Genomic DNA, 17,739 nt, shown 5'->3' on the forward strand with positions numbered 1-17,739 from the left:
GTTGATTTAGTGTCTACAGAATACATCTTGTCCTTTTCATAACACAATACATCCTTTCATCAGCATGCAAAGGCACAACAGGGAACCCCCACATCCTTCATAGAAAACAGTAAAAACACAATACAGAAACAATCTCAACAGTAACGAGTGTGAAGCATCTTCCCTTGAAAAAGAAAAAAAGAAAATCAATCATTGGTCATTCAACTGATCAAATATTCCAATCACTACAATTGTCGTCATTAGTAATACAAGATTAATTTATTCATAAAACAAAGAGGTCAAACAAGCAGCCAAAAAAATAAAAAATAAGACAGAGGGTGAGTAGATCTCCAAGTCTTGGAACCATCATTTCATGGAATGATCATATTTAGACTTGTGCATATAATATATAAACAAACATATGGCCTGATCAAAATGTTTACGCATGCACATTCATCATACAGTTTCATCTCCATTTATAAATGAGTTTTTTTTATAACTCATGTTTGCTTAATTTATACATAGAAACCCCAATGGAGTGCTAGGTGCAGCACATAATGATTAGGCTTACAACACTTACCTTCCAAAAAATTACAATATAAACAGAGACCATAAACAGTGTTTATTTCTCACAATTTACACACATGTCTACAAAATGTTAAGGAGAAGTTAGTTGGTCGGTCTGTTGCTGGTTCCTAGCAGCAATATGTAATGCTACATTAGCTCCATATCACAGCCAGGAAAATCAACCTTGACTGAGAAGAACTTAAGCACCTGTGGGTGACGGTATATAATTGAATTTCCTTTTACTCAAGACACATTCTATTAGTACCTAAACATGAAATGCAGATAACTTATTTGTCAGACAAATCACCTAGAAGTTGATGAAATGACCCAATTTGTACATATATCATATTTCAACGTTCAAATAGTTATTTTCACTCAACGTTCACACTCGATTCAACATGTCAATGTCCAGAAAGCAGACAGGCGCTGTGAACATTGTCAAATTGGACCATTTAGACAACTTCGGGTTTCTGACAAATAAGTGGCCCGCATTTCATGTTTTGGTACTAATGTATGTAATGCAATGTATACGTCTATTAATCCCCTTGGGCAAATCCATCCTCTGCATTTGACCCATCCCAACTATTTAGGAGCAGTGGGCAGCCACACAGTGCAGCATCTGGGGACCAACTCCAGTTGTAATGCCAGTACCTTGGTCAAGGGGTGATGGTATAGGATATAGCATGCATGTCTTTTTATGGTGTGGGGGGGAAACCATGCAAACACAGGAAGAACATGCAAACTCCACGCAGAAAGCTCCCCTCCTGGGGTTTGACAAATAAGTGGCCTTATATGGCCTATAGAATATAAGTAAGAACAATTTAATTACATGATATACCGTCACCCGCAGGGGCTTAAGTTCATCTCAGTCAACGTTCATTTCATCAGTTGTGATATGGAGCTAGTGTAGCACAGCATTACATATCAGTCGCGAAGCAGAAAGTCAGGTACTGCCACAGAAACCGTGAGGTACAGAGAGCTCATCAGAGCTTTTGAGGATGGATAGAATACAGGGAGAGAGGTGGAATCTTTGTCTCTCCCTCTCTTTCTTTTGTTTGCTCTTGCCAGCCGCTATCGTGCTTCCGCTCCCCTGCAACTGAGGAGAGAAGACAGGGGAAAGTGAGACGATACAGGAAATGCAGAAGGAGACGTGTCGTCGCTAGAGAGCCCCTGTCTAGCTGACCTATTTCTAGACGTGCCATGTGCTGCTAACTATGCCATGACTCTCGGGAGGGGTGTGAGGAGCAGCAGAGCTCTCTGCACAAGGAGACGACTTGTCTTGTGTTTTGAAAAGAGAGTGGGCAGTCAACCTACTGGTAGGTCTTGGGAGGTATTTTAAGGTAGAACATCATGGATCCAAATATGCTTTTTCACAATGCCGGTTTGAATTAGTAGCAGTCGTGGCCTTTTTGTTTTGTTTTCCAAGTTCCAAGTTTATTTGTCACATCCCTTATCTTTTTTTACAGTACAGAGGAGTGAAATTCTTGATTTTTGTCTCCTCTGCCTAGCAGTAACATCAACACAAGTAGTACAGAAGCAATAAGAATGGCGCAAACAATAAAACATTTTAAATAGCAGCATAGCAATGACGGATAAGAATAGCATCAAGTGTACTGTGTGCAAATCAGTATTGCGTTCAAATCAGTAGCAGGGACAGCTATAAGCTCAGTCATATGTTGTTATTTGTTCATGAGTCTGACTGCTTGGGGAAAGAAGTCTGTTGGTCCGGGCCTCGAGGCTGCGGTACAGTTTGCCAGACGGTAGCAGCTGAAACAGTTTGTGGTTGGGATGGCTGGGGTCCTTATAATAATCCTGCAGGCTTTGCTGACACACCATCCGCTGTATATATCCTGGATGGAGGGAAGCTCACAACCACAGATGTTCTGGACTGTCCGCACGTCCCTCTGTAGCACTTGCAGTTGAGGGCCGGTGTGCACGTCCCAGCTGAGGTCCTCAGTGACGTGAACACAGAGGAACTTGAATCTGCCGACTCTCTCCACAGCCGACCCGTTGATGTTGATGGGGTCCAGCCGTTCTCCCCCTCTCCTGTAGTCCACGACCCGGTCCTTATGTATTGTCAATGTAGGGTCCCATCCTCACCACCTGGCGACAGTCTGACAGGAAGACTCAAATCCAGCTACAGTAGGTTAGTAAGTTTGGTGTCAAGTCTGGCAGGGACTATGGTATTGAATGCTGAGATGTAGTCAATGAACAGCCTTATTACATACGAGTTCTTTCCCTCTAGGTGGTGGAGGACGCTGTGCGGTGTTGTGGATCTATTTTTCCGGTAGGCAAATTGGTAGGGGTCTTTTTCGGTGACGAAATGCACACGTCAGCCTCGGCAATGACCAGAGCGCCGTTCGTTTCAGTGGTGGGTTCTCCTGGGAGATTGGTGTGGTTAACCTCGAAAATGGCGTAGAAGTTGTTCAGCTCATCTGGTAGGGAGGCGATGTTGGCTCCGTGATACTGGCTTTCCCTGTAAGGTCCGATATCATGTGTAATCCTTGGCACACGCTACGTGACTCATTACTGCTTAGTTGTGTCTCTATTTCCTCCTTGTATTTCCTTATATTTATGTCTGCTGTGATCGTCCTGCGAAGATTGTATCATGTTTCTTTCTCTTTGTTTCCAGAGGCAAAAACTGTGTCTCTCGCCTTTAGTGCATCGTGCACTGAACTGTTTCTCCGTGGTTGTTTTCGATTTTTTTGTATACACTTTTGAATAAATCTCACAATTCCCTCTGTGTACTCATTGATGTAGAGAACTTCCTTCACGGTGGGCAGTGTTTGTTTTAGACGCTGTCTGGAGGCAGGTATTAGCAGGATGACGGAGTGATCTGACCTGCCGAGTGGTGGGCGGAGTATGGATTTGTATGCCTTCCGTAGTTTTCGTATAGCAGTGGTCCAAAATATTACTATCCCTGTGTGTTTACATCAACGTGTTGAAAGTATTTTGGCAATACTTTGCGCAGAGACGCCTGGTTGATGTCTCCGACCACAATGCAAGCGGCCTCTGGGTGTGTGTTTTCTGCGTTGTTGATCGTTGTATACAGTTCCTTGAGCGCCTGGTCTGCATCACTACTGGGTGATTTTTAGGCAACGAGAGCTATAACCCCCGTTAGCTCTCTTGGTAGCCAGAATTGTCTGCATAAAATAGATATATTTTACCCAATGTCAATTACACACTGCAGCAGTATCATAAAGACCACCACACCATGACAAAATCTGGTTCCAAAACAAAATCAAAAAGACGTCGCAACACAGTGGGGTTTGTATTGGAAAAACACAAAACCGTCAAATACTGTTAGGCCATGATCCGATTGGCCGCTTCTTTTTCCTAATCAAATGCTAGAAACGCAGATGTGAGCATCGCTAACTTAGTACACAACAAGGAGCGCAAAGGAGCAATAGGTCATTCTCGCCGGCCGTGACCAAACCAAAAACAAAAGCGTCCTATGAGATCCCTCCCCCACCCCAGCAACATGTCATGATATGATCGCCCAGCCCTACATGATACTGTATGATCGCCCAGCCCTACATGATATGATCGCCCAGCCCTACATGATATGATCGCCCGCCCTACATGATATGATCGCCCCGCCCTACATGATACTGTATGATCGCCCAGCCCTACATGATACTGTATGATCGCCCAGCCCTACATGATATGATCGCCCAGCCCTACATGATACTGTATTATCGCCCAGCCCTACATGATGCTGTATGATCGCCCAGCCCTACATGATATGATCGCCTAGCCCTACTTAATGTTATCTTCCCTCTTTTCTTCAAGAGATATCAGACAGGATGAGAGAAGTGTAACACAGCATGACTACAGTCTAGAGGTCGTACCACAAGTCTGCCTCTGGTCTCAACGCAGCTCCACCAGGGCTCTAGATCAATTTCATCGTATCACTGCCCAGCCTGTTGGACACAAAGAGAAACAATTCAAGGTTTACCAACATATTAATCACAATTTACAAGATGTTGTAAAACATTCACGGCCTGTGACTGCCTGTGACTGACTCGTTGCAAATCTAAATAATTAGTGGCAACACTACAGGGGTCACAATTAGTGATGCACGATATATCGGCCGCCGATATAATATCGGCCGATATGGCCGTTTTTTTACACATCGGTATCGGTCCGATATCAAGATAGGGCAGATATTAAAAAAAAAAAAAAAAAAAAAAAAAAAATTATCGTTTTTTTCTTCTTTTTACATGTTTTGGCCTTAAATAGTTTCAAAATATCAGTCATTTCTGAAAATAAGTTACAAAAGTAAAAAAAATTATGCGTTTTGGAAAATAGCTCTATTTGATTATCATAAAAAAGTGTTTTCTATACAGAGATATCGACATCGGTAAATATCGGTATCGGCCAGAACAGCAATATTAATATCGGTTATCGGTATCGGCCACAATTTTCACATCGGTGCATCACTAGTCACAATAATCAAATCCGTCTCTAGTTCTACGACTATAACTACAGTATATTATGACTATAATAAAACCACTGGTTAACCATCAGGTACTCAAGTCTCAGACCCGATGTCACAGTGCAGCTACCCTGATAAAGAGGGTTATCACTAAATGGTCAAGCTGCAAAGTAAATACATACTTTTTTTATAAATACAAATAAATATAAATGACATGAGGTCTCCACGGAGGTTAGGGTTAAGGCAAGAGGTGACCTAGAAGGAGGGATGGGTACTTACGCTCCGTCGTCTCTCATCAGAGCCAGGAACTTGCTAACTCGATAGTCAGGATCCATCTGATGGGAAAAACACAAACAGAAAAACATGACTTATGCTACATTCAATTATAACTTGCTTGTTGGAAATTCCGACTTCCTACTAGGAAAACGTCAAATGAAACAGTGGGTCAACTCAAAGTTCCTAGTCGGGTATGGCCGCCCACATTGTATAAATGTTAATGTTGTTATTAGCGGTTTGTAAGAGTACATTTGTAAGTATATTAGCTATAATGTCTATATACTATTTATATACTGTCTATACGCTCTATACCAACTTTGTAGCTCAAACTAGAGACGACACACGTTTCTCACATCCAACTTCCCACCTCCGACCATAAACAAATGCAGCATTGAATGCACGTTGAATGCATTGCATGTACACTACTATATGTACATAATGTCAAAAAAAAATCAAAAATGCAGACATGGTCACACATGTTACATGTACATGTTACACTGAAGATGAAGCACAGTGTCAAGACACCTCAGTCAATAGAGGCCTTGCACTGAATGTTTTAGGCCTGTCCCCGACTAAGGATTTGTATAGTCCACTTTGATTGGCCAAAATTTGCCGATAGTCGACTGGTAGTAGATTGTAGGCTGGGGTCCACATTCACAAAGCCTCTCAAAGTGGCAGCAACTGATCTAGAGTCAGCTTCAGTCTCGTAAGTCCGAATAAGGTCAAGAACGATGAGCCGTTCCTGGCCACTGACCGCGGATCGGTGCTCCCACCTCCGGGAAGCTTCGTGAACACGGGTCCTGGAGTTCAGGCGTCAGCCTGAGACAGGGTTTGAAAGGGAGGGGACGGGTGAGGAAAATTAATGTCAGTCGACGCAATAACTTATGTGTGGAATCGCCTGTGGCTACTGGAGTTAAGACATGAGCACAATCAGGACTATCAGAATGAGAGGGGAAAAGAGAAAACAGAAGAGTCTGTGGAGAACTTCTGCGTGCGTGCGTGTGTGTGTGTCAAGTCAGCACTGTGCGGCTGTGTGCAGCATGTCTCGGCAGACACTGGTTCATACTTCTACGGGACGGGGTTGGGGGAAGGGGGGGGGGCGGTAGAGGGATGCTCAACATGGCTGCATTAGCACATACCACAGCAATTACATAGCATCCAGGACGCTCCAGCAAACAGCAGTGTGGGACACGTAGGCCTGGGAGGGAAGACACGTCAACAACACACCACAACACCGCGCTGCAGAGAGGAGGGAGGCTGAGGAAAGCGCCTCCGGATTATATGGAACCGGTGCACAAGTGGGTGCCAACAGTAAACAGTGTTTACTCGTATATAAACTATTGAGATTCGGCTTCCGAAGTTAAGTATCCTGACCCCTGAGCACGAACTGTGACTTGGAACGAACTGTTGGGCTGTTGCTCCATGTGTTTGTGTTTTCTGGTTACATTTTGAAGACGTTTTATGTTTATGTTTATCTTTATGTTTTTTTGTATGCCTGCCATAACGGGCAGGGGTTGATTTGAGTGTATTGAGGTGAAGTGTTGTCATGGGCGTGGTAGAGGACCCAAGTGCAGAGACCATGGAGGCAGAGGCAGGTAACGCATGTTTTAATGAGGGGCGGCAGACAGGCAGGTTAAGAGAACTGAAGAGGGACTGCTCAGCGGACAGAAAAACAAGCTAACTCTAACCGGTAGAGCAGGAACAGGTGTAGACGGGGGGGATACACAGGTATACAAACAAGGCCGAGGCTGGCTAGGGGGAACACGACTGAAATACACAGGGGAATAATGGCTAATGTACAACAGCTGGGGCAGACAGGTGATGTGAGCACACGTGGGAACACACTGGGGACATCTGCTGGGTCGGGGTGGAAACACAGGGGGCGAGAGAGACAGAGGAACAGGGGCAGGGTGTCACCACCGTGACAAGTGTAGATATACCTCAGTACCAATCAGCGAGGAGAGGCACGAGTTATAGTGATGGGAATTACATCTCTTTGAAGGGAGACAGATCTTTCTTACCAAGAGCCGTTCAAAAGAAACGGCTCATCATTCTTTTTTTTTCTTTTAGGGGGCAGGGGTTACTTGGTTTATCAGTCTTAAATCAAAAGGATCACTAGGATAATGATAGGATAATATTTGGATCAGATTCAAACGTAGATACCGGTACTTAAAGCCCATGGCAACAAAGCCTCAAATCGTTAAACTGTATGTACTGTAGGATATCCAACACAAGTGTGATAGTAAGCGTCCACCAAAGTTTATGGTTTATCTTTTTTTATTGGAAGAATTTATGCAGATTTGTACATTTCAGTTATATTTTCAAATTATACATCTTCCATTTCCTTCCCCATTCCTATCCCCTAACCCACAGGTCGGCAATAGGCGGCCCGCGGGCCGAAATTGGCCCGCCAGCAATAATATCTGGCCCCTCCGATTATTTTCAAAAATAAATAAAAATTAAAATGTATTCCGACCAACTAGGCTAGGCTATATGTTAGCTATAATGTCCAAATAGAGAAACTACCACCACCTAAAGAATGCTTATTATACTTTGTTTTATCCATGTTGAGAGTGAATAACAGGTAGGCAGCGAGGTGCAATGTAGCGCTTTCTCAACATGAAAAAAGTCGGTGGACAGCGCCTGGTGCTGAAATAACAAACAAGCCACACCACATGTGTGGTGTGAAATTAAACCATCAGTTCAGTAAGTCATTCAAACTTTATCTTTACTTATATATGACTGATGGCACCACACATGTGAACAGTAACAATGCAATTAAACTGAAGTCAAATCAGAGCAAAAAAAGCTGAATCTGCTTCAAGAAGATGCGCTACATTAGGTATATAAGGAATTACAACAAGACATTTATTAACTAAATAAATTTTTTTTGGCTTTAACCCTCTAAAGCCGGGCACAACATTTTGTAAAACATTAAATATCTTTGGATTTGTTTGTGATAAAGACTTGCTTTATTGTATCGGAATCGATTGTCATCTAAAAATTGTGTGCATCTCTCAGAGAATGCGCGGATGTAAAGCATAGAATCTTGAAATATCTAGATTGGTTGTTTTCTCTGGACTGCATCTAATCCGCTGTATCTATCCGTCACTATAGCCAATGGAAATGCTAGAAATGGTCACGTGGACTGGGAGAACCAATGGAAAATTCCTATTGTTTCTCAATAGTCCAGTGCGCTCCACAGAAAGGGCTGACGGATAGACGGGCTGGTTGCGCGTAATGTAAGATAGACCGATAAGAGAGAGGCGCTTGTCTCTGGTTTTATAATAAAATGGCAAAAAGACAAAGGTATAATGTTCAGTGCAAATGTGTATGTCGTTTACAGTTTATTATGCCACCTATGCAGCTAGTTTATTTTGTCCATTCTCTGCCTCTGCCACAAATGTATGTCTTAGTTATAAGGTGGTTAGTCAGAGTTAAATTTTTTTCACTATCAATATATTAAATTAGCCATTGTTTTTGTTTCCGGCCCCCCATACAATGGCTTGGAATTTTTTTTGCCCTCGGCCAAACTTAATTGCCTACCCCACCCCACCCCATCCCACCCAGGGAGGGCGACGACAAACATACATATAATTCACATAAATAAATTAAAAATTTAATAATTAAACATAAATACAGATGTGACAGAAAAAACTACGGAAAAAGAAATTAAGTAACATTTAAAGAAATAAGAAAAAATATAAATAAAAAACAGCAATAATAATATATAATATAACTAATACTCTCCATTTTAGTAGCATAATTTCCATAGTAAAAAAAATTTAATGGAAAGTAAATTTAACACCCTCAGCTAGACCACCACAATGCCATCACAGCCATACTTGGACTAGCAGTGTCAGAAAGGTAGGTGGGGGAAGGAGGGGGGTCATGGGGTCCAAAGTTTGGAAGGAGAAGGGACTTAGGTCATAATATGGGTTTTGAAATGAAGTAGGAAGGGATGCCATGTTTTGTGGAAAGTATCTGTGTGGCCTTGTGTTGTGAATCTGATTTTCTCTATATGTATGAGAGACATAACATCCCTCATCCAGTGCAAATGTGAAGGGGGAGTGGCTGCCTTCCAGTTAAATAGGATGAGGCGTCTGGCAATGAGTGAGGCAAAGGCCATAGCATTGGATTGCCCAATAGATATTGCAGCGTTCTCCGGTGTCAGACCAAATAATGCAATGAGAGGGCATGGGTCAGCTAAGATATCTGAATAAGATTTAAAAATGGAAGTCCAGAAAGGGGCCAGTGCTGGACAATGCCAAAACATATGGATAAGCGAGCCAGGGGCTTGGTGGCACCGGTCGCATGTGGGATCCATGCCAGGATTTATCTTCGAAAGTTTAGTCTTTGACCAATATAGATGGTGGAGGAGCTTGAACTGTATCAGTGAATGGCGGGCACATATTGAAGAAGAGTGTATTCGGGCAAGAGCATTTTCCCATTCTTTGTCTGTAAATTGATGATTTAGATCGGACTCCCAGTTCTGTCTTATAGCCAATACTGAAGAAGGTAGGTGTAAAGTGTCACAGCCAACTAGTGACACTGGTTATTATGACATCCTGTTCTTATATATGATTATGAGGAATGTCTGTAGATTCTTCCTCCCACTTGTGTAAAACTGTGAGAACTATGGACTGTGGACTCCGGAACAGTAACTTGTGTACACTACAATATCTTGCGTGATCCTGGAGAATGGAATCAATGGAATCAATGGAATCAATACAATAGGTTTATTGTATATATTTGTTTTAAAATCTAGGCATATGTTACTATAGGTGTCTAGATGTGATATGTATTCTGGCTGGTAATGCCCAGTCAGAAAGGAATTGAGAAGAAACACGTTATGTGTAAACACATGTTAAGTGCCACAAGTCAACGAGTGACACTTTGTATAATGTTCTTATGTTTAGTATATATGATTGGAGCTATGTATATGACCTGTATACTCTTTATACACTTATAATGCAGGACGTGTATTCACTTCACTTTGTATTCACAAGTGTACACAGGCCATTCTCTTCTGCCCAACATGCAGTAAGGAGTTGCCCATAAGAATGCGGCCTTAGAGACAGCTCTGCTCTGCACAATGAAAAACAGCAGGTTGGCACACATGTTAACCCTTGCCTGTCCTGCATAGAGTAGACATATAACCAATGATTGGTACAAGTATGTGTATATATATGTATATACTGTATGTACTATATATATATGTACTGTATTATACATGTATGTGTATCTGTATATATCTGTATATGTATCTGTGTACTATATACTCATGCAAGAAGTGTGAATTGCTTTCATTTCAATACTGTTTGGCCACTAAGGAATGTAAAGACAACCTTGGGGCCTCTGGTATCCTGTTAGTAACAGATAGGGATTTTCCAACACAAGGTAATCTGTCACTTCTCCAGTAGATGCAACGACTAGAAGGGGAGGAGTCCATCCTTACTATGTATTGTACGTTGGTTGGCTAGTGAAATGACATCCCTGTGACATCCCTGTTTTTAGACCAATAGCAATGTGATGCCGGATCGATATAAAAATGACTGCTCCCACCTCGAGAGCCAGAATTTCAGAGTTTTCCATGGCAGGCACAAGCCGTGTCAGGCTATTGCGATTTTAGAGATAAGATGTTTTGTTTTATATAATCTTTTAAACTGTAATGGATATTTCCAATACAGTCCTTTTTTGTACCTTTCTAAATAAAAACAGCTTTTTATAATATCTTTTGAATCCTTGGACTGATTTCTGCCAGCAATGTGCCATGATGCCAGCCGACGCCCTGATTTCCTATGGAGGGTGACTATGAATGTACTGTAACCTAATACAGATTGAATCAATTGACTGGTTAATGCTTTTCAGCTAAAAGTTATATATATATATATATATATATATATATATATATATATATATGCTATGTACTGTATAAATACTATACATGGAAATGTTTGTTGTTTGCGGGTTCCGGTATCTCTGTGTCCGACGGACTCTGTCGAGTTATGTGGGAAATCGATCGTCTAAATCACTGCAGGATTGGATGGTCGGTCCCGCTGGCGGAGGAGGAGAGGAGGACAGGAGGTACTGGGGCGTGCAAACAATGATTACGTGTTAGTACGCTAATGTTACATTATTAACAGTGATAATACTTATTAAAAGAGTATTAATACAACCAAGCTTTCAAATGAGCAGTATTACAAGCCCTTTCGTAAAATTATGATAATGATGATGGTAATAATAATAATAATATAATTGTTATTATAGTCTATAAGAGTTCTCCTAGACATACATTCGGTTTATTACAAACAAGAAGAGATTAACAACTCTTCATGATTACATTTCATATCAACTGGATATAACTAGACCAGTGACTTGAAGTAATCTAGACAGAAATAGTAATTGACTCGAGAACTTGGCGAGTTTAGCACCTCGCCGGGGGATATCGAGCGGCCACAGGTTTATATCTCGAGTAGGCGATTGAGATATATAGAGACTACTTGTAGCTCTTAACAGTAGGGATAGGGATATGATGTTATATAGTTTAGATATTGAGCCTTTGGTTGCAACCTTCACCTCCAAGATGTGGTCGATCACAGTTTTTGGAGGTATATGGGGGAACTGAGCAAATTTGTTCTTAACCCTTTCTCCGCCGGAAACGGCTTACGATGTGTTTCAAGTTCATGCGAATTCTGCCAGATCACGGCGTACGATCATATTTCATATTTTTGCCATGGTATTCATATTTCCATCACGGAGGCTGGTCTGATGCTGTCTGAGCCAGCACAACTCTGCAATGCTTCAATACTGCCAACTGGTGGCTGATCGGCGAGTTGCAACCGGAAGTGGATCTCTTGTGATCCCGGTGCGTCTCCCTATTCCGTCCGGCCACTCGTATATCGTCGCGGGACTCAATACACACACCGTGGATATGGATCGTTGCCATAATTCAATAAACAACATGATTTGGGCGTGTATTCGTATTATACAAACCGGAAATAGATCGCCTCGATCCCCATCACATAACTGGGATCTGTTTGCTCCAGTATCATCGCCCAACGCTAAGAGGAGGATGCCGTGAGTTTCAGCGTGAGTGTTAATGTGTTAACGAAATCACGTATCTGCAAATATCTGAAAAAATTTGTTTTTGGTAAGTTAGTTTTGATGACAATTGTGTGAAAGACATAAATGAACTGTCTTGGTACAAATCATAAATGCTCAGAATGCCATTCTTAGACCAGTTGCTGAAGGCTTCATCCACCATAGAGGGAGGAAAAAGGAAGTTTTTGTGGACAGGTGAGGATGGTGACATGGCGTGGAGACCAATGTGTTTTCTGAACTGGGTCCAGATCCGGAGGGAGTGTTGTACTAAGGGGTTGTTGGTGTACTGGGAGGTTGTGACTGGGAGTAGAGAGCAAACTAAGGACTGCAAAGATGTTCTAGCACAGGATGCCTTTTCCATGTCCACTCATGTCGGGACCCACTGACAAAGTCCGTAATGGGAATGACTAATAAAGAATGCTGTGAATATTTGCAGCCCAATAGTAGGCCAGGAAATTGGGTAGTGCAAAGCCTCCCTGCGATTTGGGCTTCTGGAAAGCTGTTTTATTTAATGTGTCTACATGTCTGGAGGTACACACACACCCCCAGTACACAGTGTCTACATGTCTGAAGGTACACACACACACACCCAGTACACAGTGTCTACATGTCTGGAGGTACACACACACCCCCAGTACACAGTGTCTACATGTCTGGAGGTACACACACACACCCAGTACACTGTGTCTACAGTACATGTCTCGAGGTAGACACAGTGTACTGGGTGTGTGTGTGTACCTCGAGACATGTACAGTATTCTGTTGTGCAGTATTCTGTTGTGGATGGTTAAAACCTTTGTTTACATATTGTGGTGTGGATTAAAACGTTCGTTTCTGGACCCGTTTTCTGCCTGAAATCAAGCTGGCAGGCTCGTTCGAAGTTGAACACAGCTAGAACCTCCACCACAAGTCTCTGTAAGTAAGCTAGCTAATGGCTAATGCATCCTTACACTACTAGCAAGTATTTTCATATCTTAACCAACGTTGCAACTTGCAAGGCGCTTATAATGAAACGTTCCAACGGCGACATGAATTGTTCATCAATTCATTCAACCTAGCGTGCACTTATTTTCAACCTAGAACCCTCTCTCTCTCTCTCTCTCTCTGTGTGTGGGTCCTTCATTGCCGTCTTTGATTTAATGTTATCCTCTTACATAAAGGCCTCATGTCGTATTTGGGTAACTAATAAAGTAACTGAGTTACTATTTTTCAGTAACTAGCACAACACTGCGTAGAACACACATATTTTGAATGCCTTCGGCAGACTTCAAATGAGCCATTTTAATAGATTAATCTAGATTAACTCCAGGATTGCAGATAGATTCATCTAGATAAAAAAAATTTATCTATGCCCACCTCTAGTGTTATCATTATGCCAAGGTAACGGAAGCAGCTTGGGGAAAGCTTGAAGGGGAATATAGAGGGGGGAGATTTCTAGCCAATGAGTTTATGGGGGAAAGGTCACTCTTGTTTAAATTTTATTTATAACCAGAAAAGACACCAAACTCGTGTAGTATGTGAACGACACGTGGAAGTGAGGCCGCTGGATCCGTGATATACAGGCGGTCCATGCAAAAGGTAATAGCTAGTGGCTCGATCGCTAACGCAAATAATAGCGGAGAGAGAGGGCAACCCTGTCTTGTGCCACGTGTAGGGGGAAATATTCCGAAGTCACATCGTTTGTTCGTACTGATGCCACTGGAGAGGAGTATAGAAGTTTGACCCAGGACACAGATTTCTCGCCAAAACCTAATTTCTGCAAAGTATAGAATAAGTAGTCCCATTCAACCCGGTCAAAGGCCTTCTCTGCAACGGGAGACTCAGTGGGGGAGTAAATTATATTCATAAGGCGCCGCAGGTTAAAAAAAGCTATTCTATCCTTCACAAAACCAGACTGATCTGATTGGATAATACTAGGTGTAACCAGGGTTTGTACACCTTTTCCAAGGCAAAATGCAAGCACTTTTCAAGCATTTTCAAGGTGAATTTTCAAGATTTTCCAGCATCTTATGCGGCTGTGGTAAATTAAATATTTACTCAAAATGATTATTTCACTTCCTCCATCACATTAAATCAGATGTTATTGTGCTATAAACAACCAAAATTATGTAGACTTGGCATTATATACCGGTATAACCTGGCTGAGCCGATGTGTTATGCAGTAACATACTGTATATCTGTATGTCGTGTATGCTATAAATGTCACTATGAATTGAAAATGGGGGACCCTGATGTAAACAAGACGAAAGTATTTCTCTGGTCTGCATCCCCTTAACAATTGTGTGTATTGAGCCGTACTGTATTGTACCCATTCTGCAATCTGTTAATAAAGTTTTCAATCAATCAATCAAACGTGACGAGCCAGGCCAATTTTAGCATGTTAATTTATGGAATATGCAATCTAACAGCTAACGTGAACTTTACAGTAATTACATGGATAATAATGTTACAATACAGTACAGCTCAATACACACAATTGTTAAGGGGATGCAGACCAGAGAAAGACTTTCATCTTGTTTACATCAGGGTCCCCCATTTTGGTTCATAGTGACATTTATGACATACATGACATACAGATATACAGTACGTTACTGCGTTCCAGACTACAACTGCTCCACACCAGTTCCACACCAGTCTCCGTAAATGTTCCGTTATAAAAATAACGTATAGTCTAGCCAAAACCCTATCAGCTGATTCACAATAAGTTCAGTAGAAGGCTAGAAGCCCAATAGTAACCAAACATTCCTTAAAATGGTCAATAGATTCAGAAATAGTCAGACATGGAATGGAACATATTCTGATTTAAATTTAAATTGCTTATTTGTTTTTTAACCAACAAAGCAACATTAGGATAGTGTAAATACACAGTACACAGTACACACTGATTGCAATTCTCACTGGGAGTCTGGGACCTACTGTACAAATTTCACACACGTCACACATTCCCTTTTGTCCCTCCAGTCGTACCGTAGATCGCTGACGTCATTTTAACTTAAAATGGCGGCCCCCATCAGAGCATTCGGCTAACAACATTAGCTTAGCGAACCTGCCACCGCACTTCTAGGTGCATAAAGTGTGGTAACAAAATATCACAGCCCCTAAGACTGGGAGCGTTCTAACTCTACCGAGCATGTACCCAACATTATATGAAAAATAAAAAATCATTACGATGTTTTAGTGCACTTCAAGCGCTAAAGGGATTCATAACAACTTATAGCAGGGTCAATCGCAGTGTTAGCACTCGTCTGTTTCTTTTCTTTTCATACCAACATTACCTTTTTAAGTGAAAGTGGTCTTGTCCTTGTTGTATCCATGTGTAATGTTGATAGTAGTGGGTGTACACAGATGAAAGAGAGCAAGTCTGTGTCTGGGATATAGGTCCCGACTCCCAGGCTATTTATATAAAAACACTACGGGTCGAGCCCAGCCACATTTTGCGTGAAAGGCGAACGCAAAATAGGCTCGCTCGAGTCGCTCCGAGTTATTTTATTTCTTTGTCTAAAAACCAAACTATTCAGTCAGATAGCGATTTATTATGAAAGTATAAAGTGCAATTACAATTTCAATCACTTTCCAGCACTTTATACACAATTCAAGCACATTTAAAACCTTGAAAACAGCACATTGAAATACAAGCATTTTCAAGGATTTCCAGCACCCGTACGAACCCTGTGTAACAGATTCCAGTCGCCGAGCGAGTACCTTTGCCAAGATCTTTGCTTCATTGTTGAGGAGGGAAATAGGACGATATGAGCCAGTCTTTCGGGTCCTTATCTTTTTTTAAGAGCAGGGATATTGAGGCTTGGTAGAGTCGGAGGAAGCGAGTGGGATTGAAATGATTCTTCAAACATTAAAGCCATAATGGGACATAACTGGGTGGAATATTTTTTTAGGAATTCCACAGGGAACCCGTCTGGGCCTGGGCTTTTCCCACTCTGCATCATAGTTAAAGCCTGTTGAATTTCATCTGCGCTAATGGGCTCTTCCAAAAGCACCATTGAATCATTGTCTATGATTGGTATATCCAAATCTGCAAAAAAACTATTCATGAGAGAGGGGTCTTTAGGGGAATCAGAGGTGTATAGTGAAGAATAAAATGTTTTGAATTTACTATTTATTTCCAATGGGTCCGTATAGGTCTCTCCAGTGGCAGAATTAATTTGCGTGATCAAGTTCTGAGCGGTGCAATGTCTTAGCTGAAGTGCCAGCACTTTGCTAGGTTTGTCACCAAATTCGAAAAAAGACTGGCGTGATTTGAGTAGAAGCTGCTCAGCATGACTGGTGGAGAGGAGGTTAAATTCTGTCTGTAAAGTCACTCTTTCATTATAAAGTGAAGGTGTCGGGGAGACTGAATATGAATGATCCAATTTAAGAATTTGGTCTGAAAGTTCAGAGCATCTGCTGTTGCGCAGTTTATTACGTCAAGCACAGTTTGAGATAATTTCTCCACGGAGAAAAGCTTTAAGAGCTTCCCAAATGATGGACATAGACATGCCAGGGGTAGAATTTACCTCAATAAAAAATGTGATCTTAGTGGACAGGAACGACGAAAATTTGTTCTCAGATAGCAATAATGGATTTAGTCTCCACGGCCTGAATGATGGGCATTTGTCCGGGAAGGCTAGCTCTAAGACTATTGCTGCATGGTCTGAAATGACGATGCTATCGTAAGAGCAGGAACGCACTTGAGATAGAAATGTGTTGTCAATAAAAAGATAATCAATTCGAGAATATGTATGATGAACTGGTGAAAAGAAAGAGTACTGTTTGGCAGAGGGGTGAAGGAAGTGCCAGACATCTGAAATACCGTATTGCTTCAGGAAGGACACAATAGCTCTAGCAGTCTGAGATTGTGGAGCTGGATTAGATGATGATCGATCTAAAGCTGGGTTAAGAGCACAATTAAAGTCACTTCCCATAATCAGTTGATTAGAGTTCAGGTCAGGGAGTGAAGAGATACGTTTATTGATGAAATGCATGTCACCAAAGTTGGGGGCATATACGTTGACTAGGAAACTATAATGAATCTGCCATTAGGGTCAGAGATCACCTCAGATGGAGTAAAGGGCGTGTTTTTGTTAATCAGAATGGCTGTTCCTCTGGCTTTACTCTGAAAACCAGAGTGGAACACTTGACCTACCCAAGCTCTGTGTATTCGACGGTGATCTACTCGCCGGAGGTGAGTTTCTTGCAGAAAGGCAATGCCAACCCCAAGCTGCTGTAAGGATCCTAGTAGGTTTCTTCACATTCCAACTAATTATGTTAGTATTGCCCCCTGGCCCCTTATTAGGATTAAACACTGGCATAACAAAGTGAGAAAATATTCATGACATTTGAGATGGCAGAGTGGTGGTCCAGGGCGCTTACAATTAAAGA

General features: G+C 41.8%; 1 protein-coding gene across 1 annotated transcript in view; it reads right to left on the minus strand.

The window, feature by feature from the left end:
* Positions 1-239: 239 nt before the first annotated feature.
* Positions 240-17,739, minus strand: part of LOC311235078 (vesicle-fusing ATPase-like) — a 147,740-nt gene continuing 130,240 nt past the window's right edge. Inside the window, exons 20-22 of the mRNA XM_084322423.1 lie at positions 5,264-5,319; positions 4,398-4,469; positions 240-1,642 (exon numbers count right to left, since the gene is read on the minus strand). Coding sequence (XP_084178549.1) covers positions 4,439-4,469; positions 5,264-5,319 — 87 coding nt within the window. The 3' untranslated portion in view covers positions 240-1,642; positions 4,398-4,438. The remainder of the gene's footprint in view (positions 1,643-4,397; positions 4,470-5,263; positions 5,320-17,739) is intronic.

This window comes from Notolepis coatsorum, assembly GCF_963971535.1.
Source record: "Notolepis coatsorum genome assembly, chromosome: 10".
Taxonomy (NCBI): domain Eukaryota; kingdom Metazoa; phylum Chordata; class Actinopteri; order Aulopiformes; family Paralepididae; genus Notolepis; species Notolepis coatsorum.